Below are 27773 nucleotides of genomic sequence, written 5' to 3'. Positions count from 1 at the left end.
GCATAGCTTAGTTCCATACAGATGCTGTTACTTTGGAAAGTTCCACAATGAGGCATTAATGTTGTAAAAGTCGTCTTTTTCTGTGTTAATATGACAAAAGATCAGGTCAGAGGTCACAGCTGAGGTCACTCATCTAAACGCTATAAATAATTTATTTAAAACAACAACAAACCAAAGGAGAGAGGAGAGGAAACGAGGGACTAAAGGAGAGAGGAGAGGAAACGAGGGACTAAAGGAGAGAGGAGAGGAAACCAGGGACTAAAGGAGAGAGGAGAGGAAACGAGGGACTAAAGGAACTAAAGGAGAGAGGAGAGGAAACCAGGGACTAAAGGAGAGAGGAGAGGAAACGAGGGACTAAAGGAACTAAAGGAGAGAGGAGAGGAAACCAGGGACTAAAGGAGAGAGGAGAGGAAACCAGGGACTAAAGGAGAGAGGAGAGGAAACCAGGGACTAAAGGAGAGAGGAGAGGAAACCAGGGACTAAAGGAGAGAGGAGAGGAAACAAAGAGTTGAACAGATGCAGTTCTTCACTTTACAAACGAGTCCGATTCCTGAGCGGCTCCTGTGGCTCTTTGATTTCTGCTGCTCTTTAATCTGAGTCTTTTGAAGTGAAAATACAAAATCCACCTCCACCTGCAGCAGCTCTCTCTCTCTTTATATCTCCCCCTCCTCCATCTCTCTCTCCGTTGCCGTGCCCACCCTTCTCTCCTCATGTAAACAAACCCGTGTCATCACCTGCTCCTTTGTTGTTTGTTGCCGTGTCTATCCTCCTCTCTCCTCTCGCTCTCTCCTCTCTCTCCTCCCTCTCCTTTCTCTCCCTCTCTCTCTCCTCTCTCTCCTCTCACTGTCTCCCTCTCTCGCTCTCCTCTTTCTCTCTCCCTCTCTCCGCCCCCCTCTCTCCTCTCTCTCTCTCTCTCTCTCTCCTCGTGTAAACAAACTCATGTCATCACCTGTTCTTTTGTCGTTTGTTGCCGTGTCTACCCTCCTCTCTCTCCTCTCCTCCCTCTCTCTCTCCTCGTGTAAACAAACTCGTGTCATCACCTGTTCTTTTGTCGTTTGTTGCCGTGGCGATGTCTCAGCTGAGTTGGAGAATGATAATTGTGACACAGAAATAGTCATGAGGATTTCACTGTTTACAGCTGAACAGCAGGGGGCGCTCTCTGTGTGGAGAGAACAGCAGATGTGTGGGGACTTTTCTGGCTTATTAACACTCTGTCCCACCTTGTGATGTCATCACATCATGTGGTGATACAGGAAGTGCTCCACTGTGTTTTTAAACTCCACCTTCACTAGAATCATCTGGATCATTTCAGTCGTGGAGTCGTCTCTTATCTCGATTGAACTAAAGGTAAAAGGAGGAGTTCACTTGATGACATCATAAGGTGGAACAGAGCGTTTTGATCTTTGTAGATGTAACAGACTAATAATAAAGTGACTCAAGCATGTGAATGAAACAAAACACAATTCCAGGTCTGTTTTTGAGGAGAACTTTAGTCTGGAGTCATGTTTGTGTAAAATAAACCTTTATAAAGTTAAATGACTGAGGTCCCTGGTGACCAGCAGGTGGCGCACACTTGAGACTTGAATGAGAAGTTTATGGATGAGCACCTAATGACATCACGAGATGGAACAGTGTTTTTGTATCTTCAGATCAGAAAACATTGTCTTAGTTTGTTCATAAAAGTTGCTCTTTATTTCATAATATTATGACATAATTATTCCATTTGCACTTTCTCTTCCTGGAGGAGCCTCTGTGTCCAGACGGTGTCTCTATATTTAACCCCTGGGTTATTTCAGGCTCTGAAACATCAGCGTCTGTCGACTCAAACACATTTTAATCTACGTGAACCTGAGTCGAGCTGCTGCTGCGGCTGAAACATGTGGAGACAGTTTCAGTGTGAAACCAGAGCAGAATTCACTCTATTCAAACGTTTCAACTCAAAGTTTCCAAAATGTTTCTGTTTAAAATCAAGATCTAAAATAACAGTTTTATGAAAAAGACAAAACAACTCGACTGAACAAACGGTTCAGCACCACGGACAGAGCCACAGTAACAGCACGAGAGCAGGGGTCTCAAAGTCGATTTACCCGGGGGCCGCTGGAGGCAGAGTTTGGGTGAGACTGGGCCGCATTAAGTTTTCCCACAGGAAATGCTGTAAAAAAAATGCACAGTTGGAAGTGCCGTTTGAACCGCACAGTGGGTTTGTGGGTCAAACCCTGTAATTGGTCGGGGTTACCGGGGACTGTTATTGCCGACGCACAGGTCTGGCTATGTGACTGCAGACTACTGCGAGCCTTAAGACAGAACAGAACATCCAGAACACTGCTGCCCGGGTCCTGACTGGAACCAGGAAGTACTTCACACATGTGTCCTGTGGCTCCTGTGGCTCCTGTGGCTCCTGTGGCTCCTGTGGCTCAGAGACTTTAAAGCAGCTCTGTGTGTATAAGTCTCTCCATGGCCTCGGTCCAAAGTTCATCTCCCACATGTTAGTGCTACATGAACCATCTCACACTCTGAGGACTTCAGCCTCCTGCTGGTCCAGAGTCAGGACTAAACATGGAGAATCAGAGTTTAAGTTTTATGAAGCTAAAACCTGGAACATTCTTCTTGAAGATGTGAGACAGGCCTCTACTTTGACAGTGTTTAAGTCCAGGCTCAAAACGGTTCTGTTCAGCTGTGCAGACGACTGAAAGGGTTTTATTCTGCCTCTTCTGTTTTAATGTTAATTTTATGATGATTATTTGTGATTATTTATGTTTTGATTTGTGTGATTTTAATGTCCTTCTGAAAGAACTTTGAATTAGTTTGTGTACGAATTGTGCTGGACAAATAAACTTGCCTTACTCTGCATTGAGCTCCTTACCTCATATTAACTCTCTAAGTGCAACGTGTGTGTATAAATATGTACAGTTATACACATATATACATACCTATATACATACCTACATACATACATACATACATACATACATACATACATATATATATAAAAAAAATATGCATCGCAGATAACACGTGTAGCCACAATAAAGGCCTTTACTGAAGAAACACACACGGGCTGCACAAGTAACACACAAAAAGCATCAATAATAACCTCATAAACTTAAACTTAATAATATTATTTAAGAAAATAGCAACATTTTACTCACCCACTCAATCCAGAAGATATGACCGCGGCGCCGTCCAAACTCTGTGCCACTTTATCCAGACGTTTGCACCAAAACATGGATAAGACCAACAGTGTCCTCAGCCCCACAGGTGAGTGTCCAGAGCTTTGGTGAGTGTCCAGAGCTTTGGTGAGTGTCCAGAGCTTTGGTGAGTGTCCAGAGCTTTGGTGAGTGTCCAGAGCTTTGGTGAGTGTCCAGAGCTTTGGTGAGTGTCCAGAGCTTTGGTGTCTCGTTTCCACTTTAGGCAAAGTCAAATTTACAAACCCTGTGTGGCTCCAAACACCAGTGACAAATAACACGCACTCCCAGTGAGCCAGTGAGCCAGTGAGCCAGTGAGCCAGTGAGCCTCAGAGCCAGTGAGCCAGTGAGCCTCAGAGCCAGTGAGCCTCAGAGCCAGTGGGCCTCAGAGCCAGTGGTCCCGCTCGGAGTTAGTGGACTGAAAGTAACGGACAAATCCTTTTCCCGGTCGGGACAGGCTCGTTAGCTTCGGCCTGACCTTTCTTAACAATGTCCAGCTTTTCTTGAAAAGTCCGTCTTGAAAATGTCTTTGACAATAAATCTGCAGCCAAATCCACTTCTCCTCCTTCAGCCGTTGTGGGTTATATATATATATATATATATATATATATATATATATATATATATATATATATATATATATATACATATTTATATATTTGTGTTGTGCGGCTCTACAGATGCAGTTTGCTAGCTCCGGCTAATACCCGCTCTGACCAGCCGGTCAAACGTGGTGAATACGCGGTTACCGTGCTCCTGCTACGGGGCCTCGGTGTCAACAACTCAACATTTGATTGGTTGAAGCGATAGTTTGATGGACACTTATGTTTGACTCGAGGGCAGAGCTGAGGCCTCCAGGCAGATTTATTTGACGTTGACTCTGCCTGGCAACAGATGGTGTCTGAAATGTGATTGGTTAAACGCTTTAATATTAAAATACATGTCTGGAAGCGGCGCAGGGTAAAAGCTACGAAGGGAAGGACAGAACATTTGGAATTATTTAATCAGTATTCATGGACAAAATATAATTAACATCAGTCTGTGATTCAGATGTATTTTTTTAGGCCAGCAGAGACGGCCCAGCACTGATAAAGTGGGATATTGTAGTTTAAAGATTCTGTATTTGGGCAGGTTTAATTTGATCTGTGGATAAACCTCTTTAACACCAGTAGAGGGCGCTGTTCACCTTCAGTTCATTTCATCTGATTATTGTGACGTATTTTCTATCAGCGCAGCAACAAACTGGATCTGGCATTTTGGTAACCTGGGACACGCCCACAGAGCTCACCTGTGTGGTGATGGGTGGAGCAAACTAGGTCACATGGGTCACATTAAACACAGAGAAAAGTGACCACACCCGGCAACAGGGAAAAATAATATAAATATAAACATGTAAATATTTAAATATTTATTTATATAAATACTTTATTTTCTTTGGCACTTGTTCAATGACACTTTACACAGGAAACTTTGGCAGTAACAGTGAAGTACAAACATGTTCAAACGTCTTCATGAGGCTCCTCCCACAACGTCTTCATGAGGCTCCTCCCACAGCGACACAAGAGCCACACGAAAAAACATCAAACTGATTTTTATCACAGCGAAAAGAAACAGTTTGAGCTCAGGTCACATGACTGTCCTCTGGAAATGAGCCGTTTAGACGACGGCTCTCGAGCACAGAGAGGGCCCCGTGCACACTGAGGGCCCCGTGCACACTGAGGGTCCCGTGCACACTGAGGGTCCCGTGCACACTGAGGGCTTCGTGCACACTGAGGGCCCATGAACACTGAGGGCCCCGTGCACACTGAGGGCCCCGTGCACACTGAGGGCCCCGTGCACAGTCAGGGCGTCATTTACACACGGCCTGGTCCATCCCGGCCTGTGTCATCAGCTCTGAGACGTTCTTCTGCAGGTCGTCGATGCGGCGTCCCATTTGGTCCAGTGCAGCAGATAAGAAAAACAACAAGAGCGAAACACTGAGACCACCCTGTGATGTCACAATGTGAACTATAACACTGAGACCACCCTGTGATGTCACAATGTGAACTATAACACTGAGACCACCCTGTGATGTCACAATGTGAACTATAACACTGAGACCACCCTGTGATGTCACAATGTGAACTATAACACTGAGACCAACAGACACACGGCCCTTGACACACAGTCTCTTCACACAGACCTCCTCACACAGACCTCCTCACAGTCTCCTCACACAGACCTCCTCACACAGTCTCTTCACACAGACCTCCTCACACAGTCTCCTCACACAGACCTCTTCACACAGACCTCCTCACACAGACCTCCTCACACAGTCTCCTCACACAGACCTCTTCACACAGACCTCCTCACACAGACCTCCTCACACAGTCTCCTCACACAGACCTCCTCACACAGACCTCCTCACACAGACCTCCTCACACAGTCTCCTCACACAGTCTCCTCACACAGACCTCTTCACACAGACCTCCTCACACAGACCTCCTCACACAGTCTCCTCACACAGACCTCTTCACACAGACCTCCTCACACAGACCTCCTCACACAGACCTCCTCACACAGTCTCCTCACACAGACCTCCTCACACAGTCTCCTCACACAGTCTCCTCACACAGACCTCTTCACACAGACCTCCTCACACAGACCTCCTCACACAGTCTCCTCACACAGACCTCCTCACACAGTCTCTTCACACAGACCTCCTCACACAGACCTCTTCACACAGACCTCCTCACACAGACCTCCTCACACAGACCTCCTCACACAGTCTCCTCACACAGACCTCCTCACACAGTCTCCTCACACAGTCTCCTCACACAGACCTCTTCACACAGACCTCCTCACACAGACCTCCTCACACAGTCTCCTCACACAGACCTCTTCACACAGACCTCCTCACACAGTCTCCTCACACAGACCTCCTCACACAGTCTCTTCACACAGACCTCCTCACACAGACCTCTTCACACAGACCTCCTCACACAGTCTCCTCACACATCTCGACCTAAGCCTCAGAGTAAAAATAGTCAGTTTTATTTATGCATGAACCCAGTGCAGTTCAGAGCTGCATACGTCCGCCCTCTGGCGGCCAAACACGGTATTACACTGTTATTGTTTTTGGGTTTGTTTGTTTTTTGGACAAACCTTTGGGTTATTTTTTTACGTGAATATAATTCAAATTTAAAAAAGAACGACCTGTAAAATGTCAGTGTGATGTTAGCATAGCACAACATGAGCTAAAGTGAAATGAAACGAGGCGGTTTAAGGATATTCTTGTCCTCCAGCTGATGGGACAGGGTCTGGAACCTGCCCTGGACCCGCTGCATCGTCTCCTCCATCTGCGCAGGGACAAGCACAACAAACTCAGTGAAAAACAAATGTTAAAGGCGCAAAATAAACCAAATGTTAAAGGTTTTAAAGGTGTTAAAGCTGCTGAGTCTGTACACGGGACAGTGACGTCACACTCACCGCCTCTGTGAGCTCGTGCGCCGCTCTGTCCTCGGACTTTGACGTCATTTGGACCAAAGACGGGACAGTTTGAGTGAAAAAGAGTCTCTGGAGACGACTGTAAGAGACACAGCGAGGACAGGCCTGAAGCAACGTCCACAAAACCCCAGGAAACACAAACCTCCAGACTGAAGTTTGGAGCAACTTATGGATCAAGTCAAACACGTCACAACATCCGGGTCTGGAGCTGGACGTTTCAAAATAAAAGTCTAAAAGAAACAGAAAAAATGTGACAATTCAGAGTCCAGGCTACAACAAACATGAAGATCATTTAAAAATACACTTCAGCTCCTCACATTTATCCTGCAGTTAAGTAAATGATTTTAGTAAAGTTTATCCAGGTCGTAGCTTTATTTAAATAAATGATCTGGTAAAATATTAGGCATAAAAAATATAAAAATGACTTTGAAATCAGGGAATCGGCCCGTCTTTCTTTTATGAAGCAACAAAAATATAAAAATCACAGATAAGTTACTACGTCTCTGTCTGTGAGGTGTGTGTCCAGTGTGTGTGGTGTGTGTACAGTGTGTGAGGTGTGTGTACAGTGTGTGAGGTGTGTGTACAGTGTGTGTACAGTGTGTGTGGTGTGTGTACAGTGTGTGTGGTGTGTGTACAGTGTCTGTGGTGTGTGTACAGTGTGCGAGGTGTGTGTACAGTGTCTGTGGTGTGTGTACAGTGTGTGAGGTGTGTGTACAGTGTCTGTGGTGTGTGTACAGTGTGTGAGGTGTGTGTACAGTGTGTGTACAGTGTGTGTGGTCTGCGTACAGTGTGTGAGGTGTGTGTACAGTGTGTGTACAGTGTGTGTGGTGTGCGTACAGTGTGTGTGGTGTGCGTACAGTGTGTGTGGTGTGCGTACAGTGTGTGAGGTGTGTGTACAGTGTGTGTACAGTGTGTGTGGTGTGTGTACAGTGTGTGACCCATTTTGGTGCTGTGTGTTTTTGTTCTGTTGTATGAAGCTCAGGAGCAGAGGGGATGTTCTGTGGATCTTTATTGTTTGTCACAGCAGAACAGTCGAGTTAAAGGCAGAGTCCAGTAAGATTCAAAGAGACTAAAGTGGAGTCTAAAGTGGAGTCTAAAGTGGAGTCTAAAGTGGAGTCTAAGTGGAGTCTAAAGTGGAGTCTAAGTGGAGTCTAAAGTGGAGACTAAAGTGGAGTCTAAGTGGAGACTAAAGTGGAGACTAAGTGGAGACTAAAGTGGAGACTAAAGTGGAGTCTAAGTGGAGACTAAAGTGGAGTCTAAAGTGGAGTCTAAGTGGAGTCTAAAGTGGAGACTAAAGTGGAGTCTAAGTGGAGACTAAAGTGGAGTCTAAAGTGGAGTCTAAAGTGGAGTCTAAGTGGAGTCTAAAGTGGAGTCTAAAGTGGAGTCTAAAGTGGAGTCAAAGTGGAGTCTAAAGTGGAGACTAAAGTGGAGTCTAAAGTGGAGTCTAAGTGGAGTCTAAAGTGGAGACTAAAGTGGAGTCTAAAGTGGAGTCTAAGTGGAGTCTAAAGTGGAGTCTAAAGTGGAGTCTAAAGTGGAGTCTAAGTGGAGTCTAAAGTGGAGTCTAAGTGGAGTCTAAAGTGGAGACTAAAGTGGAGTCTAAAGTGGAGTCTAAGTGGAGTCTAAAGTGGAGTCTAAAGTGGAGTCTAAAGTGGAGTCTAAGTGGAGTCTAAAGTGGAGACTAAAGTGGAGTCTAAGTGGAGTCTAAGTGGAGACTAAAGTGGAGTCTAAAGTGGAGTCTAAAGTGGAGTCTAAGTGGAGACTAAATTGGAGTCTAAAGCGGAGACTAAAGCGGAGTCTAAAGCGGAGTCTAAAGTGGAGTTTAAAGTGGAGTCTAAGTGGAGTCTAAAGTGGAGTCTAAAGTGGAGACTAAAGTGGAGTCTAAAGTGGAGTCTAAAGTGGAGACTAAAGTGGAGTCTAAAGTGGAGTCTAAAGTGGAGTCAAAGTGGAGTCTAAAGTGGAGTCTAAGTGGAGACTAAATTGGAGTTTAAAGTGGAGTCTAAGTGGAGTCTAAGTGGAGTCTAAAGTGGAGCCTAAAGTGGAGTCTAAGTGGAGTCTAAGTGGAGTCTAAGTGGAGTCTAAGTGGAGTCTAAAGTGGAGTCTAAGTGGAGTTTAAAGCAGAGTTTAAACACCTGAGATTGTACCTGTGTTTTTTAACCCTCTCTTTGTGGAGGTCACACTTTCTATAGATAAGGAATTTAAACCAAAGTGGAACAATGTGATTGCATCAGTGTTTTATAATCCTCAGAGTCCTGAGATGAAAGGGCCACAGATAAACAAATGACCAGAACACAGCTGTTATCTTCCCTTAGTGTGATATATGACCCCTGGTGCATGATGGGAAACAGAACGTTTTACACCTTTTGTAAGAAAGTAAGAAATGTATTACATGTGTTTATTGTCCATAGTAAACACAGAGTTAAACCTCAGGCCTATAACAATATTATTATAGTCGTAATTGTCTTGATAAAGCCACAAATAAACACAGAACTATACAACATAATTTAACAGCCAATGAAACCCAATAAAAATAAATAAATCCACAATAAAAAAAATAAATTAATTAATAAACCCACAGTTAGAATAAATAAATAAACCAAATAAAAATAAATAAATACACGAATAAATAAAATAAATAAATAAAAAAATGTGACAATTCAGAGTCCAGGCTACAACAAACATGAAGATCATTTAAAAATACACTTCAGCTCCTCACATTTATCCTGCAGTTAAGTAAATGATTTTAGTAAAGTTTATCCAGGTCGTAGCTTTATTTAAATAAATGATCTGGTAAAATATTAGGCATAAAAAATATAAAAATGACTTTGAAATCAGGGAATCGGCCCGTCTTTCTTTTATGAAGCAACAAAAATATAAAAATCACAGATAAGTTACTACGTCTCTGTCTGTGAGGTGTGTGTCCAGTGTGTGTGGTGTGTGTACAGTGTGTGAGGTGTGTGTACAGTGTGTGAGGTGTGTGTACAGTGTGTGTACAGTGTGTGTGGTGTGTGTACAGTGTGTGTGGTGTGTGTACAGTGTCTGTGGTGTGTGTACAGTGTGCGAGGTGTGTGTACAGTGTCTGTGGTGTGTGTACAGTGTGTGAGGTGTGTGTACAGTGTCTGTGGTGTGTGTACAGTGTGTGAGGTGTGTGTACAGTGTGTGTACAGTGTGTGTGGTCTGCGTACAGTGTGTGAGGTGTGTGTACAGTGTGTGTACAGTGTGTGTGGTGTGCGTACAGTGTGTGTGGTGTGCGTACAGTGTGTGTGGTGTGCGTACAGTGTGTGAGGTGTGTGTACAGTGTGTGTACAGTGTGTGTGGTGTGTGTACAGTGTGTGACCCATTTTGGTGCTGTGTGTTTTTGTTCTGTTGTATGAAGCTCAGGAGCAGAGGGGATGTTCTGTGGATCTTTATTGTTTGTCACAGCAGAACAGTCGAGTTAAAGGCAGAGTCCAGTAAGATTCAAAGAGACTAAAGTGGAGTCTAAAGTGGAGTCTAAAGTGGAGTCTAAAGTGGAGTCTAAGTGGAGTCTAAAGTGGAGTCTAAGTGGAGTCTAAAGTGGAGACTAAAGTGGAGTCTAAGTGGAGACTAAAGTGGAGACTAAGTGGAGACTAAAGTGGAGACTAAAGTGGAGTCTAAGTGGAGACTAAAGTGGAGTCTAAAGTGGAGTCTAAGTGGAGTCTAAAGTGGAGACTAAAGTGGAGTCTAAGTGGAGACTAAAGTGGAGTCTAAAGTGGAGTCTAAAGTGGAGTCTAAGTGGAGTCTAAAGTGGAGTCTAAAGTGGAGTCTAAAGTGGAGTCAAAGTGGAGTCTAAAGTGGAGACTAAAGTGGAGTCTAAAGTGGAGTCTAAGTGGAGTCTAAAGTGGAGACTAAAGTGGAGTCTAAAGTGGAGTCTAAGTGGAGTCTAAAGTGGAGTCTAAAGTGGAGTCTAAAGTGGAGTCTAAGTGGAGTCTAAAGTGGAGTCTAAGTGGAGTCTAAAGTGGAGACTAAAGTGGAGTCTAAAGTGGAGTCTAAGTGGAGTCTAAAGTGGAGTCTAAAGTGGAGTCTAAAGTGGAGTCTAAGTGGAGTCTAAAGTGGAGACTAAAGTGGAGTCTAAGTGGAGTCTAAGTGGAGACTAAAGTGGAGTCTAAAGTGGAGTCTAAAGTGGAGTCTAAGTGGAGACTAAATTGGAGTCTAAAGCGGAGACTAAAGCGGAGTCTAAAGCGGAGTCTAAAGTGGAGTTTAAAGTGGAGTCTAAGTGGAGTCTAAAGTGGAGTCTAAAGTGGAGACTAAAGTGGAGTCTAAAGTGGAGTCTAAAGTGGAGACTAAAGTGGAGTCTAAAGTGGAGTCTAAAGTGGAGTCAAAGTGGAGTCTAAAGTGGAGTCTAAGTGGAGACTAAATTGGAGTTTAAAGTGGAGTCTAAGTGGAGTCTAAGTGGAGTCTAAAGTGGAGCCTAAAGTGGAGTCTAAGTGGAGTCTAAGTGGAGTCTAAGTGGAGTCTAAGTGGAGTCTAAAGTGGAGTCTAAGTGGAGTTTAAAGCAGAGTTTAAACACCTGAGATTGTACCTGTGTTTTTTAACCCTCTCTTTGTGGAGGTCACACTTTCTATAGATAAGGAATTTAAACCAAAGTGGAACAATGTGATTGCATCAGTGTTTTATAATCCTCAGAGTCCTGAGATGAAAGGGCCACAGATAAACAAATGACCAGAACACAGCTGTTATCTTCCCTTAGTGTGATATATGACCCCTGGTGCATGATGGGAAACAGAACGTTTTACACCTTTTGTAAGAAAGTAAGAAATGTATTACATGTGTTTATTGTCCATAGTAAACACAGAGTTAAACCTCAGGCCTATAACAATATTATTATAGTCGTAATTGTCTTGATAAAGCCACAAATAAACACAGAACTATACAACATAATTTAACAGCCAATGAAACCCAATAAAAATAAATAAATCCACAATAAAAAAAATAAATAAATTAATAAACCCACAGTTAGAATAAATAAATAAACCAAATAAAAATAAATAAATACACGAATAAATAAAATAAATAAATAAAAACACTTCTTAGCACTTAACTCTCTTGCTTCCGGCTTCTCTTTGTTTGTGCGTGTGACGTGTGACGTATCCGGAAGTGGAGAGCCGACTCCAAACGGCACAAACTCCGCTGTTTTCTCTTCAAAGGGCTCAAATTCGTGCAGTTTTTCTTGTTTTGATTTCATTTCTTCACGTGTGGCTCATCTTCCATGGGCTGCGTTTATGAAAAGGACAGAGATTTGTTTATAGTTTCGGAGAACAAAGATGGTTTAAAGAGAATCCGGATGAATCAGAGCCGGACAGTTTTCTGCAGCGGAGGTGATTTATTCACATTAAACTGATCCAGACGTGTTTGTGTTTGTCTCATTTGCACTTTGGGAAGTGTCTCTTTGTTGAACTCGTCCCGTGATACATTAGTGTGTGATTATGAGCGTAAACAGACTGTAAACAAACTGTAAACAGACTGTTCTTTATGTCACAGCGCATCACGAGGAGCTGAGAACACAGGGGCCTGTCCGGGACTCGAACCTGTGTCCTCCTGCCCGTGTCCTCCTGAGTTTCTCCTGTGTCCTGTCCTCCTCTGAAGATGGAGTCTGAGCTGTCTGTCCAGGTCGTGTCCCTGCTCCAGGCCGCTCTGTGGTGGGGGGCTGCAGGGGCCATGGTGTTCGGGGGCGTGGTCCCGTACATCCCTCAGTACAGAGACATCCGGAGGACACAGAGCGCTGAGGGCTTCTCCACATACGTGTGCCTCGTGCTGCTAGTGGCCAACATCCTGAGAATACTCTTCAGGTAAAAGTGTTTGTAATGCACCTAGAGCTGGAGGGTCATCAGCGTCGGAATAACACTTGAATAACACTTGAATAACACTTGAATAACACTTGAATACATAAATACAACATACACCCTGTTCTAAATGTGCTTATTGTGTGTTTGATATTTTGTTCATGTTCAGATGCTTCTGCAAACTCAGGCCCGTCCACAGACCTTTGGGGGCCTGGGGCGAGAAATCTCACATGGGCCCCTCTAATATAAATGAATAGGAAGACGGTCCAATTCTGGGCCCCTGAGACCCTGAGGCCCGGGACAACAGCGCCCCCTCCTGTAACTACCATTTACTGATGTGGAAACAAACGTGGAGCAGTCACAGTAAACGAAACACATCCTGGAGTAAAACCAAACCAAACCGGTTCTTTAGATGTGAACATCATGTTGTTTCAAACCAGTTTGTAATGAAACTGAAGGAATCATACAAAGGACACACTTTTAGTCTGTGACAACTGACCGTGTTTACTGATCCTCTGTAGGCCACGCCCTCGTGTTCTGTAGGCCACGCCCTCGTGTTCTGTAGGCCATGCCCTCTGTAGAACACACTGCAGCCTCTTAAAAGTGTTTCTAAGGTTCTAATCAGAGCTGTGTTCTCCTCAGGTTCTAAGCTGGTCTGTGTTCTCCTCAGGTTCTAATCAGAGCTGTGTTCTCCTCAGGTTCTAATCAGAGCTGTCTTCTCCTCAGGTTCTAAACTGTTCTGTGTTCTCCTCAGGTTCTAATCAGAGCTGTGTTCTCCTCAGGTTCTAAACTGTTCTGTGTTCTCCTCAGGTTCTAATCAGAGCTGTGTTCTCTGTGTTCTCCTCAGGTTCGGCCGATACTTCGAGACGCTGCTCCTCTGGCAGAGCTTCATCATGATCGGGACCATGCTCACCATGTTGAACCTCTGCACAAACGTCAGAGTGACCTCTGACCTCAACACCAAGAGACGCTCGTTCATAGGTCAGAACACACACACATACACACATATAACACACACACACACACACATACACACATATAACACACACACACGCACATAACACACATACAGTGAGGCAAAAAAGTATTTATTCAGTCATCAATTGTTCAAGTTCTCCCACTTAAAAAGATGAGAGGTCTGTAATTTTCATCATAGTTTCACTTCAACTATGAGACAGAATGAGGGAAAGAATCCAGGAAATCACATTGTAGGATTTTAAAAGAATTTCTTTGCAAATTCTGGTGTAAAATAAGTATTTGGTCAAAAGTTCATCTCAGTACATGTTCTTTACCCTTTGTTGCAGTGACAGGTCGTTTTCTGTCTCCTGAGGTTTTCTCTGTTGCTGTAGTTTGGTCCGTTCCTCCTGCAGATCTCCTCTAGAGCTGTGATGTTTTGGGACAACACGGACTTTCAACTCCCTCCAAAGATTTTCTATGGGGTTGAGATCTGGAGACTGGGCCACTCCAGGACCTTGAAATGCTTCTTATGGAGCCACTCCTGCCCGGGCGGTGTGTTTGGATCATTGTCACGCTGAAAGACCCAGACACGTTTCATCTTCATGTCCTCGCTGATGGAAGGAGGTTTTCACTCAAAATCTCACGATACTTGGCCCCGTTCATTCTTTCCGTTACACTGATCAGTCGTCCTGGTCCCTTTGCAGAAAAACAGCCCCAAAGCATGATGTTTCCACCCCCATGATTCACAGTAGGTCTGATGTTCTTTGGATGCAACTCAGCATTTTTTCTCCTCCAAACTCGATAAGTTAAATTTTCACCAAAAAGTTGTATTTTGGTTTGATCTGACCATGTGACATTGTCCCAATCCTCTTCTGGATCATCCAAATGCTTCTGTCAAACTTCAGACGGGCCTGGACATGTCCCGTCTTAATCAGGGGACACGTCTGGCACTGCAGGATTTGAGTCCCTGGTGGTGTAGTGTGTTACTGATGGTCCCTTTGTTACTTTGGTCCCAGTTCTCTGCAGGTCATTCACTCGGTCGTGTGGTTCTGGGGTTTTTGCTCTTGTGTCATTTTGACCCCACGGGGTCAGATCTTGGTGGAGCCCCAGGTCTTGGTCTTGTTCCATTTTCTAATACTTGCTCCACAGTTGATTTGTTGACTCCAGCTCTTACCTGTTGCAGATTGAGTGTTCGGGGCCTGGTGTCTACAGTTTTGTTTGTGGTTCCTTTGCTCTTTGGTCTTGTCCATAGTGGAGTTTGAGTCTGACTGTTTGAGGTTGTGGACATGTGTCTTTTATACTGAGGACGAGTTCAAACAGGGGCCATTAATACAGAGAACGAGTGGAGGACAGAGAGGCCTCTGAGAGAAGAAGTTACAGGTCTGTGAGAGACACTAATCTTAGTTGTTTGTAGATGAACAAATACTTATTTTAATGAGGAATTTACCAATTAATTCTTTAAGAATCCTACAGTGTGATTTCCTGGATTCTTTCATTCTGTCTCATGGTTGAAGTGAAACTATGATGAAAATTACAGGCGTCTCATCATTTTGAGTTGGAGAACTTGAACAGTTGGTGACTGAATAAATACTTTTTTGCCCCACTGTATATACAATACACACACACACACAGACACACAAACACACACACACACACACCCCCTCACAAACACACACACACACACGCACACACTCTCTCTCTCACTCTCTCTCTCTCTCTCTCTGGCTCCTGCTCAGAATCAAACTGTTTTTAAGGCATTAAGTCAAACACAGACTGAAACAACAGGCTCTGTACATGAGGCTCTTTATGTGGCTCTGTACATGAGGCTCTTTATGTGGCTCTGTACATGAGGCTCTTTATGTGGCTCTGTACATGAGGCTCTTTATGTGGCTCTGTACATGAGGCTCTTTATGTGGCTCTGTACATGAGGCTCTTTATGTGGCTCTGTACATGAGGCTCTTTATGTGGCTCTGTACATGAGGCTCTTTATGTGGCTCTGTACATGAGGCTCTTTATGTGGCTCTGTACATGAGGCTCTTTATGTGGCTCCCCGTTAAATGAACAGGGATCTTGTGGTTTGGCTCTTTTGTTCATTTAGTTAAATACTTATAGTTATGACACTGGCCCATTTTATGTAACTGCACAGAACCAAAGGCCTTTAAGGTGTGATCCAAACATGGACACATCCAGATATCAGATATATTTATATTTTATATTGACGCTGATCATGTAAAGTGAAATCATCATAATAAGAATAATGATTATATCCCAGTGCAGTTTTACAGTCCCCAGGTGAGTCAAACGTCACTTTGCCGTTATTAGAGCCTGAAAGTTGTGTACACCTCTGGACCCAAACCAAACGAGTTGTGTTTGTCTCCCTCCTTCTGCTGTGCCTTCGTCTGTAGCCACAGACTGTAAGGACGAGGAGGTCAGAGGTCAGGTCCCTAAGCGTCTCTTTCTGGGTACGTACGCTCCAGTGTGTCATCAAACATCAGCTGTAGTTTAATCAGTTCTCTTCCTCCATGTTTGTAACTCCACTCAAATCTAACTCCACTCAAATCTAACCTCATCTGTAGCATGACCCCGTGCCTGCATGAACCTGTAGGGTCCAGTGTCCATCGGCTGGTCTGGTCCGGTCCGGTCTGGTCCGGTCTGGTCCGGTCACACGTCGATGTGACACTATGTGATGCATTTCTCATGTGACTCCTGCATGATCTGGAGCCTGTTCTTTTCTTGGTCTGTCTGTTTCATAAATGAATCACATCAGTGCAGTGATTGGCGGCTCTTGGACATAAAAACAGACAGATCAGTGTAATCCTCTAGACGACATCACTTATTTTAACTTTACTGATGGTTGTGCTCCTCTTCTTCTTCTGTTGTGTTCACTCTGGTGGATAATAGCGTCTGATTAGCAGCTCTTTTGTGACTTTCATAATGAGGTGATAATGATGCACGAACTGTTCTGTTTGTGTCGCAGCTGCAGCGATTTTACATAATCTGTGTCAACTGCACAATCAGTTTGTTCCTAACGAGAGTCTGAAGAGTCCTAAACTGTCCTGAGCTGTTCTAAACTGTCCTGAGCTGTTCTAAACCGTCCTGAGCTGTTCTAAACCGTCCTGAGCTGTTCTAAACTGTCCTGAGCTGTTCTAAACCGTCCTGAGCTGTTCTAAACCGTCCTGAGCTGTTCTAAACTGTCCTGAGCTGTTCTAAACTGTCCTGAGCTGTTCTAAACCGTCCTGAGCTGTTCTAAACCGTCCTGAGCTGTTCTAAACCGTCCTGAGCTGTTCTAAACCGTCCTGAGCTGTTCTAAACCGTCCTGAGCTGTTCTAAACGGTCCTGAGCTGTTCTAAACGGTCCTGAGCTGTTCTAAACGGTCCTGAGCTGTTCTAAACGGTCCTGAGCTGTTCTAAACTGTTCTGAGCTGTTCTAAACTGTTCTGGCTCATTAAAAAACTCCAGACTTTTCATACACTTCACTGATGCAACTAAATGTTCAACCTGTGAAAACGTCTGAATGATCCTGTTTTCCTGCAGTAGTTTTGTAGTATCAGTGTAGTAGTTTTGTAGTATCAGTGTAGTAGTTTTGTAGTATCAGTGTAGTAGTTTTGTAGTATCAGTGTAGTAGTTTTAGTAGTAGTTTTTGTAGTAGTAGTGTAGTATTTTTGTAGTTTTTGTAGAAGTAGAAGTAGTAGAAGTTGTAATATTTTTAGCATGTTTTTATTGGACTTTGAACAGTTCTCCGACCAGTTTCAGTTTGATTTCTTGAATTGCAGTAAAGGGTAAATTATTTGGGTTTGTGGAGCTGAATCGTGTGATTTTCTCTTATAAATGTAAAAACATGTTTAGGTTGTTCTTGAGTGAACCACCAGAGGGCAGTATAACACAAGCCAAAACAGCCACACGTCACACACACACACATCTGTTATGTCTTTGACCCTCAGATCAGAGCAAAACAAAATCTGAGAGTTTAAATGGTAAAATTAAAAAAAATATTGTTGTATTTGGCCTCTTACATTTTTATGACCCAAATCCAAAGCTCCGTCAGTGTGAAGAGCTGAGGGTTGTGCTTAGTTCAGGGTTTAAACCTTTTGTTGTTCTTGTAACTGTTTGTGTGTTGCTGTTGTTGTTGTTGTTGTTGTTGTTCCTCTTCTTCTTCTCCTTCTTGTTCTTGTTCTTCTTATTGTTGTTGTTGTTGTTGTTGTTAAGGTAACTGCTTTTGTTGTTCTAGTAACTGTGCGTTGTTGTTGTTGTTGTTGTTCTTCTTCTTCTTGTTGTTGGGGTAACTGCTTTTGTTGATGTGAGGGTTGTGTTGGTCAGTTGGAGACTCGTGAGATGCTGTTGTTTTCTTTTTGTTTTGCTGTTTTCTTTTTGTTTTGCTGTTTTCTTTTTGTTTTGCTGTTTTCTTTTTGTTTTGTTGTTGTTTTCTTTTTGTTTTGCTGTTGTTTTCTTTTTGTTTTGTTGTTGTTTTCTTTTGTTTTGTGTCACGTCTGACAGTCGTCTTTGTGTTGAGAAAATAAAGCAGGAGAATTTCCAGGACGCTGTAACATTTGAGTAAACATCGTTGTGAATGTCGTTGTGTCGGGGCCTGTGTGTGGGTTCAATTCCCCGTGTGTTTTTTTACATCTTTGTCCTAAAGCTCGTCTCCATAATGCGGGTTGGATCTGACAGAACGCCGCGTCGGCGCCGTGTCGCTGGTTTATGGCGGCGTATTGATCCCGCTGCACAAATATCAGGGGTAAACGTGATGTAATGGTTTATTGATGGACACGAGGAAAAGTGTGGAGGGGGCGGGGCTTTGACTCTGTGGTCAGTGCCGGTGACCACAGAGTTTGTCACTGATCTGAGGGTTGGCTGTTCAAATCCCGTCTGTCACACATCACTGGAGGAGAGACAGGTCGACGGTGTGTTTTTAACAGTGATGATGTTTGTTCTGCGCCTTTAAAGACCATGTGACTTGTGATTATTTCACGTTTTGTCCTTCAGATTATATTAAATTAAAGTTATAGTTGTTATGTCTCTCCAGTTACTCTTTAAGTTACTCTTAGTCGTACTTTTATACTTGAGTAATTTGTAGGACCATTACTTTGTACTTGTACTTGAGTATTATTGTATTACTCGAGTATTGTTTCAGTCTGTCTGAACGTCACCTCCTGTTTCAGATGTTTCTTGTTTTAAACTGGAGCTTCCTGATCTCGGCTCATTTTAAACTGAGCTTCATTTTTCCCAAACACGTCTGAATTGTTTTGGTTTTGTTTTGTCGCGAGTTCTCACATATTTTCACACGTCTTCGTTTCAGGCAGGACACAGTCGACACTTTGTGCAGAGTAAATATTAAAAAGTGTTTGAGACGACTCCGTTTTTCTCCCAGATACAGTTTGTGTTTTTAGTGACGACCTGTTACATGATCCAGGGATAAAAGTTCTTCTGTGACGCGGCGTCTCAAAGTCGACAGTCGACTCTTAAACGTCTTTGTGGAGGTTAGGTCAGTTTTAAAGAAGAGGCGGGGCTAGTGTTAAATACCAGACAGAGGGGGCGGGGCTAGTGTTAAATACCAGACAGAGGGGGTGGGGCTAGTGTTAAATACCAGACAGAGGGGGCGGGGCTAGTGTTAAATACCAGACAGGGGGCGGGGCTAGTGTTAAATACCAGACAGAGGGGGCGGGGCTAGTGTTAAATACCAGGGGGAGGCGGGTTTCAGACTGAGAGGACGCGACAGGCATTTGACCGTTTGATCCGTCCCTTTTTATTTTTTATTTTTTTGCCGCATTACAAAATTACGACGTTTACACTTAGACTAAATATCACACTAAAGCCCCAGACGTTTCAGCCGCTTCACTGTTTCTGTTTTAGTGGAGCCAGTGTGGTGTGGATTCATTCAAACTGCCCCCTCCTGGCGTGGTGGTGTATTACATTCGGTCTAATCCCAGTGTCATATCGGCTCAGTGAGGTTTGCACGGTGCAGCGCCCCCTGCAGGCCTGAAGAGGATTAAAAGATCGTGTGTCTGAACCAGGTGAACGTGTTTGGCAAAGATCTGTGTTTTTGTGTTTCTGTCTGTGACTTTAGGGAAACTTTTGCTCTACTTTTAAACTTTTAAAACCTTTAAGACCTAGTGGAAAATGACTTGGTCTGAGGTTGAAATGGATCAGAAAACAGATAAAAACAGACGTCAAATAAATGTGAACAGACCAGGGAGAAAAGAAATTCAGCAGGAAACACCTTCAGTGTGAAATGAGTGAAACAGGAGATGAGCACATGAGCACAGATGGAGGACAGAAGCTCGTTGATGTTTCCTGAAACGGGACTAGGCCTGTCATGAGAACATGTTTTGATCCTGCGATAAACGATAATATTAAAACTACTTTACATGTCTGACACAGAAGAATCAGGACAATCCCAGAACAAGAGTTTAACTAAAAACAGAATCATTAAAGGCCCGAGCTTCAGGAAAACAGAATGAACCGACATTTAGACACAGAAGTGGAAAATGTCTTCACCTTTAACCACGTTTCATGTCGGGATGTTGAAACAGGAGCAGGTGAAGAACTGTGGGCAAAACAAGTCTGTTAAATTCTCCCCACGCTCAGGTCCATCCAACTGTGTGTGTGTGTGTGTGTGTGCAGAGTCCATCCAACTGTGTCTCCTGTGTGTGTGTGTGTGTGTGGGGGGGTGTGTGTGTGTGTGTGCAGAGTCCATCCAACTGTGTCTCCTGTGTGTGTGTGTGTGTGTGTGTGTGTGTGTGTGTGTGTGCAGAGTCCATCCAACTGTGTCTCCTGTGTGTGTGCGGGGTGTGGGTGTGTGTGTGTGTGCAGAGAGAGTGTGTGTGCAGAGTGTATGTGTGTGTGTGTGTGCAGAGAGAGTGTGTGTGCAGAGTGTAGGGGTGTGTGTGTGCAGAGAGAGTGTGTGTACAGAGTCCATCCAACTGTGTCTCCTGTGTGCGTGTGTGTGTGCAGAGTGTACTGAAACACAACAAAGACCAGGCCTTACACTGCAGGGAATAGAGTGTGTGTGTGTATATGTGTGTGTAGGTGTGTGTGTGTAGGGGTGTGTGTGCGTGTATATGTGTGTGTGTATGTGTGTGTGTTTATGTTTATGGAGGTGGAGGACGACAGCTCTGTGGCCGTTAATAACTGCAGCTCCAAAATACACAAAATACACAAAATATACAAAATATACACTCCTACAGTGTGTCCAGAGTTGAGGTCTGTGTGTGTGTGTGTGTGTGTGTGTGTGTGTATATATATATATATATATATATACACACACACACACTCCACAGACCCTCTTCATATCTGATCTGAGCTTATGGAGATTTCACAGTTTAATTTGGGGCCATAATCTAATTTGATGCGTCTTTAACAGCGGCACAAGGAGAAAACTGAACTTTTCAGCCACAAATGACTGAAAATGAAGAATGTGAAGCAGAAAGTCTAAGATTAAAATGTTTAAGACGTTTACATTTAAATACTGACGTGTCCAAATTTATTCATGTAAATGAGCCTCGTGTTATAACAGCAGCACAAAGTAAGACCAGTCTGTGCCTGCGCCTCATTCACACACTGTTTATATAAATGCACAGAGCTAACGCCGCCACCGTGTTCAAACAGGAAGTGATCATGAGCTTCTGGCTCCACTTCATTTTCTATGTAAAAACTGTGTCCTCTCTCTGTCTCTGCTGCTTCAGGCTCATTTTAGTCTTAAATGTTCGTATTAACCCTCTACATGATCCTGAGGTTTCAGAATCACAATAACCAGACAAAGTCACACTGGTGTGAGCTCCGTCCATATTGTGCGTCTGTGTTTGTGCGTCCCTTGTGTTGAGTCTTTCCTTCTGTCCTCATCTGTGCCATAAGCTGTGTGTCTGTGTGTGAGTGTGTGTGAGTGTGTGTGTGTGTGGGGGTGTGTGTGTGTGTGTGTGTGTGTCGGGGTGTGTGTGTCGGGGTGTGTGTGGCGGGGTGGGGGGGTGTGTGTGGGTGTGTGTGTGTGTGTGCGCGCTGGGAGCCAGGTTGGCACTGACTCTTTGCCCCGTTAGCTTAGCTCCGTGTTAGCGTTTATCACTCTGTACCAGGGCAGGTCTCTATGTTTATGTGCTTTTTGTCTTTGGGCTTAACTGTCGAGGTCCAGGCCTCAACGTGACCTCAGCCCTCAGACGACACACACGAGTTTACACACAAATATACACGCCGCGCTGAAGCGGAGAGCCGCGCTGAAGCAGAGAGCCGCGCTGAAGCAGAGCGTCTAGCTGAAGCAGAGCGTCTAGCTGAAGCAGAGCGTCTAGCTGAAGCAGAGCGCCGCGCTGAAGCTTACTGAAGCTGCTGCCCTGGTTTAGATTCATTTCTCTGCTGTCGTCTCATGTTCTGGGTTTGTTTTGCTTTGGCTCCAGTTTCACATTTCCAGTGCCGCTGTTTCATTCTCATTTGAAAATGTCATCTAAATGTCAGAGAGAATCAGAGCTAAACCTGAAACACGTTTGAGTCCAGCTCTCACTAAAATGTCACTAACTCGAGCTTTAAACGGGGGAGGACTGTGGGGATATTTCAGGAGCTTTAAGCCACATGGAGGTATTTTCACTCTGAAAAATACAGTCGACCGATAGTCGAACCTCAGATTCAGGAGGAGCAGTGTGGTTTTCGTCCTGGTCGTGGAACACTGGACCAGCTCTATACTCTCCATCGGGTCCTCGAGGCTCATGGGAGTTTGCCACAGTCCACATGTGTTTTGTGGATCTGGAGAAGGCATTCGACCGTGTCCCTCGTGGTGCCCTTTGGGGGGTGCTCTGGGAGTATGGGGTCCGGGGCTCTTTGCTAAGGGCTGTCCGGTCCCTGTATGACCGGAGCAGGAGCTGTGTCTCTGCAGTGAGTCAGACCTGTTCCCGGTGCATGTTGGACTCAGGGCTGCCCTTTGTCACCGGGTCTGTTCATTATATTTATGGACAGAATTTCTAGGCACAGCCAGGGGCCGGAGGGGGTCTGGTTCAGGGGCCGGAGGGGGTCCGGTTCAGGGGCCGGAGGGGGTCCGGTTCAGGGGCCGGAGGGGGTCCGGTTCAGGGGCCGGAGGGGGTCTGGTTTGGGAACCACAGGATTTCATCTCTGCTGTTTGCAGATGATGTTTGTCCTGATGCTTCTTCGAGTCAGGACCTGCAGCACTGGGGCGGTTTGAGCCGAGTGTGAAGCGTCTGGGATGAGAATCAGCTCCTCCAAATCCGAGGCCAGGCACTGGGTCCTTGGGTCTTGGGTCCCCTGGCTCTGGGTCCCCTGGCGCTGGGTCCCCTGGCGCTGGGTCCCGGGAGCTGCAGTCAGAAGTAGAATTTCACCTCAACTTAACAAACCAATAAACTCCTGTATACATTTCCTCGTCTCTTGTAGTGATCAGAGTACTCAGAGTAATCAGAGTAATCAGAGTAATCAGAGTACTTAGAGTAATCGGAGTACTCACAGTGATCACATTAATCCTCGTCTCTGCTCTTAAGATGTAAATTTAGATAAAGTCGCGCTCATTCAAACATAATTAAACAAATAAACTTGAATTACATTTGGGCTCTGAGAAATGGTTGTTCTGATAAAGCCCTTCACAAACCTCCCTCTGTGTCTCGTCCTTGTGTCTCGTCCTCTGCGGTTCGTCCTCTGCGGTTCGTCCTCTGCGGCTTGTCCTCTGCGGCTCGTCCTCTGCGGCTCGTCCTCTGCGGTTCGTCCTCTGCGGCTCGTCCTCTGCGGCTCGTCCTCACGGCTCGTCCTCGTGGCTCCGCTCTGTCTTTCTGCTGTGGGACTCAAACTTTATAGATTATGGTAAATGGGTGGTTGTTCTGAGCCTGTGTCTCATGAGGGACATTGTTTTACAGATTTTGTCGATGTGCTGAGGTTTGTTGTTATAGACGGTTTATATAAATGGACAGAGCTAACACACTGCTGCGTACAAACAGGAAGTGAACATGGACGCACTTCTGTGTCTCTCTCTGTCTCTGCTGCTTCAGACTCATTCTGGTCTTAAATGTTCGTATTAACCCTCTACATGATCCTGGGGTTTTTATTTCACTATTGTGTCTGTAAATGAAGATCTGAACATTAATAACAGACACATCAGGTCCTTCTGTCCCCGAGGTCGCTCTGTTTGCATCTTTTTTATCCTTTATTTGGAGCTGAAGCTGTGATGTCTTCAGGTCTTCAGTCTGTGGTTGTTGTCGTTTCTTGGAGCAGCTCGTCCTCTGTTACTATACGTTCTAAGTCTATCACCTCATTCTTCGCTCTCCCACTCGTCTGAATAGAACGTTAAAAGTTTATAAATCAAACGATAACCTTTGTTCTAATCTACTCTGTTTGGCAGCGGCTCACAGGACTCGCTCTGTGGGAGTGTGAAGACTCACAGCTCCAGTGTGATGCTGCAGGATTGTGTGTTTTCATAATCGCTCTGACAAAATCGACGCTTTATGCCAGACTCACGGATAAAGAAATGGGTCAGGGTGGATTGTGGGGTTTTGTATACTCAGTTTTAAAGACGTGGAAACGTTTCACACTCCAGAGTTGTTCCGTTTAGTTCTGGGGACGTAAATGTTCCAACATCTGTAATGATCAGATTTACAGATATGGGTAAAAAAAAAGACAAATATTGACCAAATATTTTTCTGATCTGCTCCAGTTTGCACCTCGACTCGTGGGATTTGCTGTGAAATGTTTAAATCTTCATATCGATATCGGCAAATATTGTTTATGAGCCAAAGCAGTCCGATAACATGCCAAAAAATCCATATCTGTCCATTTTTCCACATCCAGATGGAGGTCACGGTGCTGCACGTGTCCGGCTCTAAAACAATACTTAATCAATACTTAATCAATACTTAATCAATACTTCAGACACAGACTGTTTTATAAATGGACATATCTAACCTGCCGCCGCCATGTTCTAAACAGGAAGTGATCATGGACGTACTTCCTGTTCCATCGACTCCGGTCCAGTTCTTTTAACCTTAGAAAACTGGGCGTTACCTTCATGATCCTGGCTCCTGATTGGCTCTTTGGTTGCTATGATACTGGTCTGTTTCATTTGAGCTGAAGCTGAGGTGACGTCTCGTTTCTTTGTGGTTCGTCTTTTTAAAACACAAATGTTTATTGGTTGTTTTTTTTTGTCTCTTTGTTTTAAAAATGGAGCATGAGTCAGAAAAAAGATTAAGTTGAAATGATTAACTGCACAACCCGCGCCAAACTCTCCCCTCTCCATAGATCTGACCCGTCCTCACCTCCATAGATCTGACCCGTCCTCACCTCCATAGATCTGACCCGTCCTCACCTCCATAGATCTGACCCGTCCTCATCTCCATAGATCTGACCCGTCCTCATCTCCATAGATCTGACCCGTCCTCATCTCCATAGATCTGACCCGTCCCTCATTAGCGCTCCTTGTCATGTCTGTTGTGTGTTTTTGTCCTCTCTGATGTGTGTTTGCGTGTTTTTGGCCGGTCTGTTGTGTGTTTTTGTTCTGTTGTGTGTTTACTCTGACGTGTGTGTTTGTTCTGTTGTGTGTTTTTGTTCTGTTGTGTGTGTTTGTTCTGTTGTGTGTTTTTATTCTGACGTGTGTGTTTGTTCTGTTGTGTGTGTTTGTTCTGTTGTGTGTTTTACTCTGACGTGTGTGTTTGTTCTGTTGTGTGTGTTTGTTCTGTTGTGTGTTTTACTCTGACGTGTGTGTTTGTTCTGTTGTGTGTTTTATTCTGACGTGTGTGTTTGTTCTGTTGTGTGTTTTTGTTCTGTTGCGTGTGTTTGTTCTGTTGTGTGTTTTTGTTCTGTTGTGTGTTTTTGTTCTGTTGTGTGTTTTATTCTGACGTGTGTGTTTGTTCTGTTGTGTGTTTTTGTGTGTTTGTTCTGTTGTGTGTGTTTGTTCTGTTGTGTGTTTGTTCTGTTGTGTGTGTTTGTTCTGTTGTGTGTTTGTTCTGTTGTGTGTGTTTGTTCTGTTGTGTTTTTGTTCTGTTGTGTGTGTTTGTTCTGTTGTGTGTTTTTATTCTGACGTGTGTGTTTGTCTGTTGTGTGTGTTTGTTCTGTTGTGTGTTTTATTCTGACGTGTGTGTTTGTTCTGTTGTGTGTTTTTGTGTGTTTGTTCTGTTGTGTGTTTTTGTTCTGTTGTGTGTTTTTACTCTGACGTGTGTGTTTGTTCTGTTGTGTGTTTTTGTTCTGTTGTGTGTTTTTGTTCTGTTGTGTGTTTTTGTTCTGTTGTGTGTGTTTGTTCTGTTGTGTGTTTTATTCTGACGTGTGTGTTTGTTCTGTTGTGTGTTTTTGTTCTGTTGCGTGTGTTTGTTCTGTTGTGTGTTTTTGTTCTGTTGTGTGTTTTTGTTCTGTTGTGTGTTTTATTCTGACGTGTGTGTTTGTTCTGTTGTGTGTTTTTGTGTGTTTGTTCTGTTGTGTGTGTTTGTTCTGTTGTGTGTTTGTTCTGTTGTGTGTGTTTGTTCTGTTGTGTGTTTGTTCTGTTGTGTGTGTTTGTTCTGTTGTGTTTTTGTTCTGTTGTGTGTGTTTGTTCTGTTGTGTGTTTGTTCTGTTGTGTGTGTTTGTTCTGTTGTGTGTTTTTATTCTGACGTGTGTGTTTGTCTGTTGTGTGTGTTTGTTCTGTTGTGTGTTTTATTCTGACGTGTGTGTTTGTTCTGTTGTGTGTTTTTGTGTGTTTGTTCTGTTGTGTGTTTTTGTTCTGTTGTGTGTTTTTACTCTGACGTGTGTGTTTGTTCTGTTGTGTGTTTTTGTTCTGTTGTGTGTTTTATTCTGACGTGTGTGTTTGTTCTGTTGTGTGTGTTTGTTCTGTTGTGTGTTTTTGTTCTGTTGTGTGTGTTTGTTCTGTTGTGTGTTTTATTCTGACGTGTGTGTTTGTCTGTTGTGTGTGTTTGTCTGTTGTGTGTGTTTGTTCTGTTGTGTGTTTTTGTTCTGTTGTGTGTTTTTGTTCTGTTGTGTGTTTTACTCTGACGTGTGTGTTTGTGCCGTAGACTTTGACTGGAGCTACTTTTGGCTGTGGACTCGTTTCGTGGACTACGTGCAGTGCGTCGTGGCGTTCTCGCTGGTGGCGGCGTACGTCACCTACGTGCTGCTGGACTCGGCGCTTTACGTGGAGACACTCGGGTTCTTGGCCGTCTTCACGGAGGCCATGTTGGGGACGCCTCAACTCTACTGCAACTTCCAGAACAAGTCCACAGAAGGAATGAGGTACGTTTCCTGTTTAACATGTCGCTCACGTGTGGCGGCGGCGGCGGCGAGCGCGTGGTGATGATGATGATGATGGCGGTGGGAGAAGGCCCTGTCCTCTCAGGTCTTAAGTCTCATTTTATGTTTATGAAAACCATTGTTTCCTCATCAAAAACACTCAAACGCTCCCTCTAAAGACTCAAAAAAGTTTGATCTTGATCTCCCCAGGATTGTTACGTCACAGGTAAAAGTCCCCGTGCTGTTTTTAAGTCCATTTCTATCATCAAATTCTGTTCATTACAAAGACATTTCTCTTCACATATTGGGAAAAATGCAAACCTAAGATGTTGTTTATTTCTTCCAAAGTAATTCCCTGTGCTGCCACACGATGGTGCTCTAACCCCAGGTCCCAGTGTCGTTCGCACATCTGTAGGAACAAGGTGTGTATTGTCTGAAAATAGAGATTATTTCAAGTTTTAAAACATGAAACGTCAAAGCAAAGGCTCTTCAGAGCGTGTTTAAAATCTAATAACAAAATAAAGAATAACATCTGAACCACCTCCACGCACAAATGGAGCAGATTATTGTTGTAAAGTTAATGTTGTGTTTGTGTTTTGTTTGTGTTTGCGTTTGCGTTTGCGTTTGTGTTTGTGTTTGTGTTTGTGTTTGTGTATGTGTATGTGTTTGTGTTCATCTTCATCTTCTTCTTCTCTGACCTGATCCTTCTGTGTTTGTGTTTGTGTTGTGTTGTGTTGTGTTTGTGTTTGTGTTGTGTTGTGTTCATGTTCTTCTTCATGTTCTTCTTCTTCTTCTCTGACCTGATCCTTCTGCGTCTTCGTTCTGTGGGAGGAGACGGAGCTTTTTCAGAACATCCATTTTTACGTCTGCGTCGACTCTTAGATCATTTCTGCACAATTAGGTCTTTATTCATTCAAATTTCCGAGCGTTTTGTGAAATAAAGAAACGAGGCTTTTCTAATCACAGGATGTCGACGCACTGGAGGATTAATGTGTGTCAGAAATAACTGTATTATTTAAATGGCTCTTTTATTCTTCTGTTAGGACACAAAATGTCCCCTGACTCAGAGTCTGGAGGAACAGCTTTAAAATCCTCTGTGCAAATCAACAGCCAAAGGATTTATTTCATTTTATTTCATTTCATTTCATTTTATTTCATTTTGTTTTATTTTTGGAGGAGGGTTA

At 43.9% G+C, this 27773-nt stretch overlaps 2 protein-coding genes across 3 annotated transcripts in view; one reads left to right on the top strand and one right to left on the bottom strand.

Annotated features, from left to right (window-relative positions):
- Positions 1 to 4627: 4627 nt before the first annotated feature.
- LOC117378990 (heat shock factor-binding protein 1) lies at positions 4628 to 6844 on the bottom strand. Its single transcript, XM_055225267.1, has 3 exons — positions 6654 to 6844; positions 6452 to 6523; positions 4628 to 5121 (listed from the first exon to the last, which is right to left on the bottom strand). Exons 1-3 carry the CDS (start codon positions 6699 to 6701, stop codon positions 5035 to 5037), a joined length of 207 nt encoding a protein of 68 aa, XP_055081242.1. The 5' UTR covers positions 6702 to 6844; the 3' UTR covers positions 4628 to 5034.
- A 4913-nt stretch (positions 6845 to 11757) lies between these two features.
- The window catches only part of LOC117378980 (solute carrier family 66 member 2), a 34226-nt gene continuing 18210 nt past the window's right edge, over positions 11758 to 27773 (top strand). For both annotated transcript variants that reach the window (XR_008648884.1, XM_033975697.2), the window contains exons 1-4: positions 11758 to 12004; positions 12168 to 12475; positions 13317 to 13450; positions 26376 to 26592. Coding sequence is in view for 1 of the 2 variants with exons in the window: in XM_033975697.2 (XP_033831588.1) it covers positions 12273 to 12475; positions 13317 to 13450; positions 26376 to 26592 (554 nt within the window). In the remaining variant the exon portion in view is untranslated. The remainder of the gene's footprint in view (positions 12005 to 12167; positions 12476 to 13316; positions 13451 to 26375; positions 26593 to 27773) is intronic.

Source organism: Periophthalmus magnuspinnatus, chromosome 11 (assembly GCF_009829125.3).
Source record: "Periophthalmus magnuspinnatus isolate fPerMag1 chromosome 11, fPerMag1.2.pri, whole genome shotgun sequence".
NCBI classification, from domain to species: Eukaryota; Metazoa; Chordata; class Actinopteri; order Gobiiformes; family Gobiidae; genus Periophthalmus; species Periophthalmus magnuspinnatus.
The sequence above is the reverse complement of the archived record's forward strand: the minus strand, read 5'-3'. Positions and strand labels throughout refer to the sequence as shown.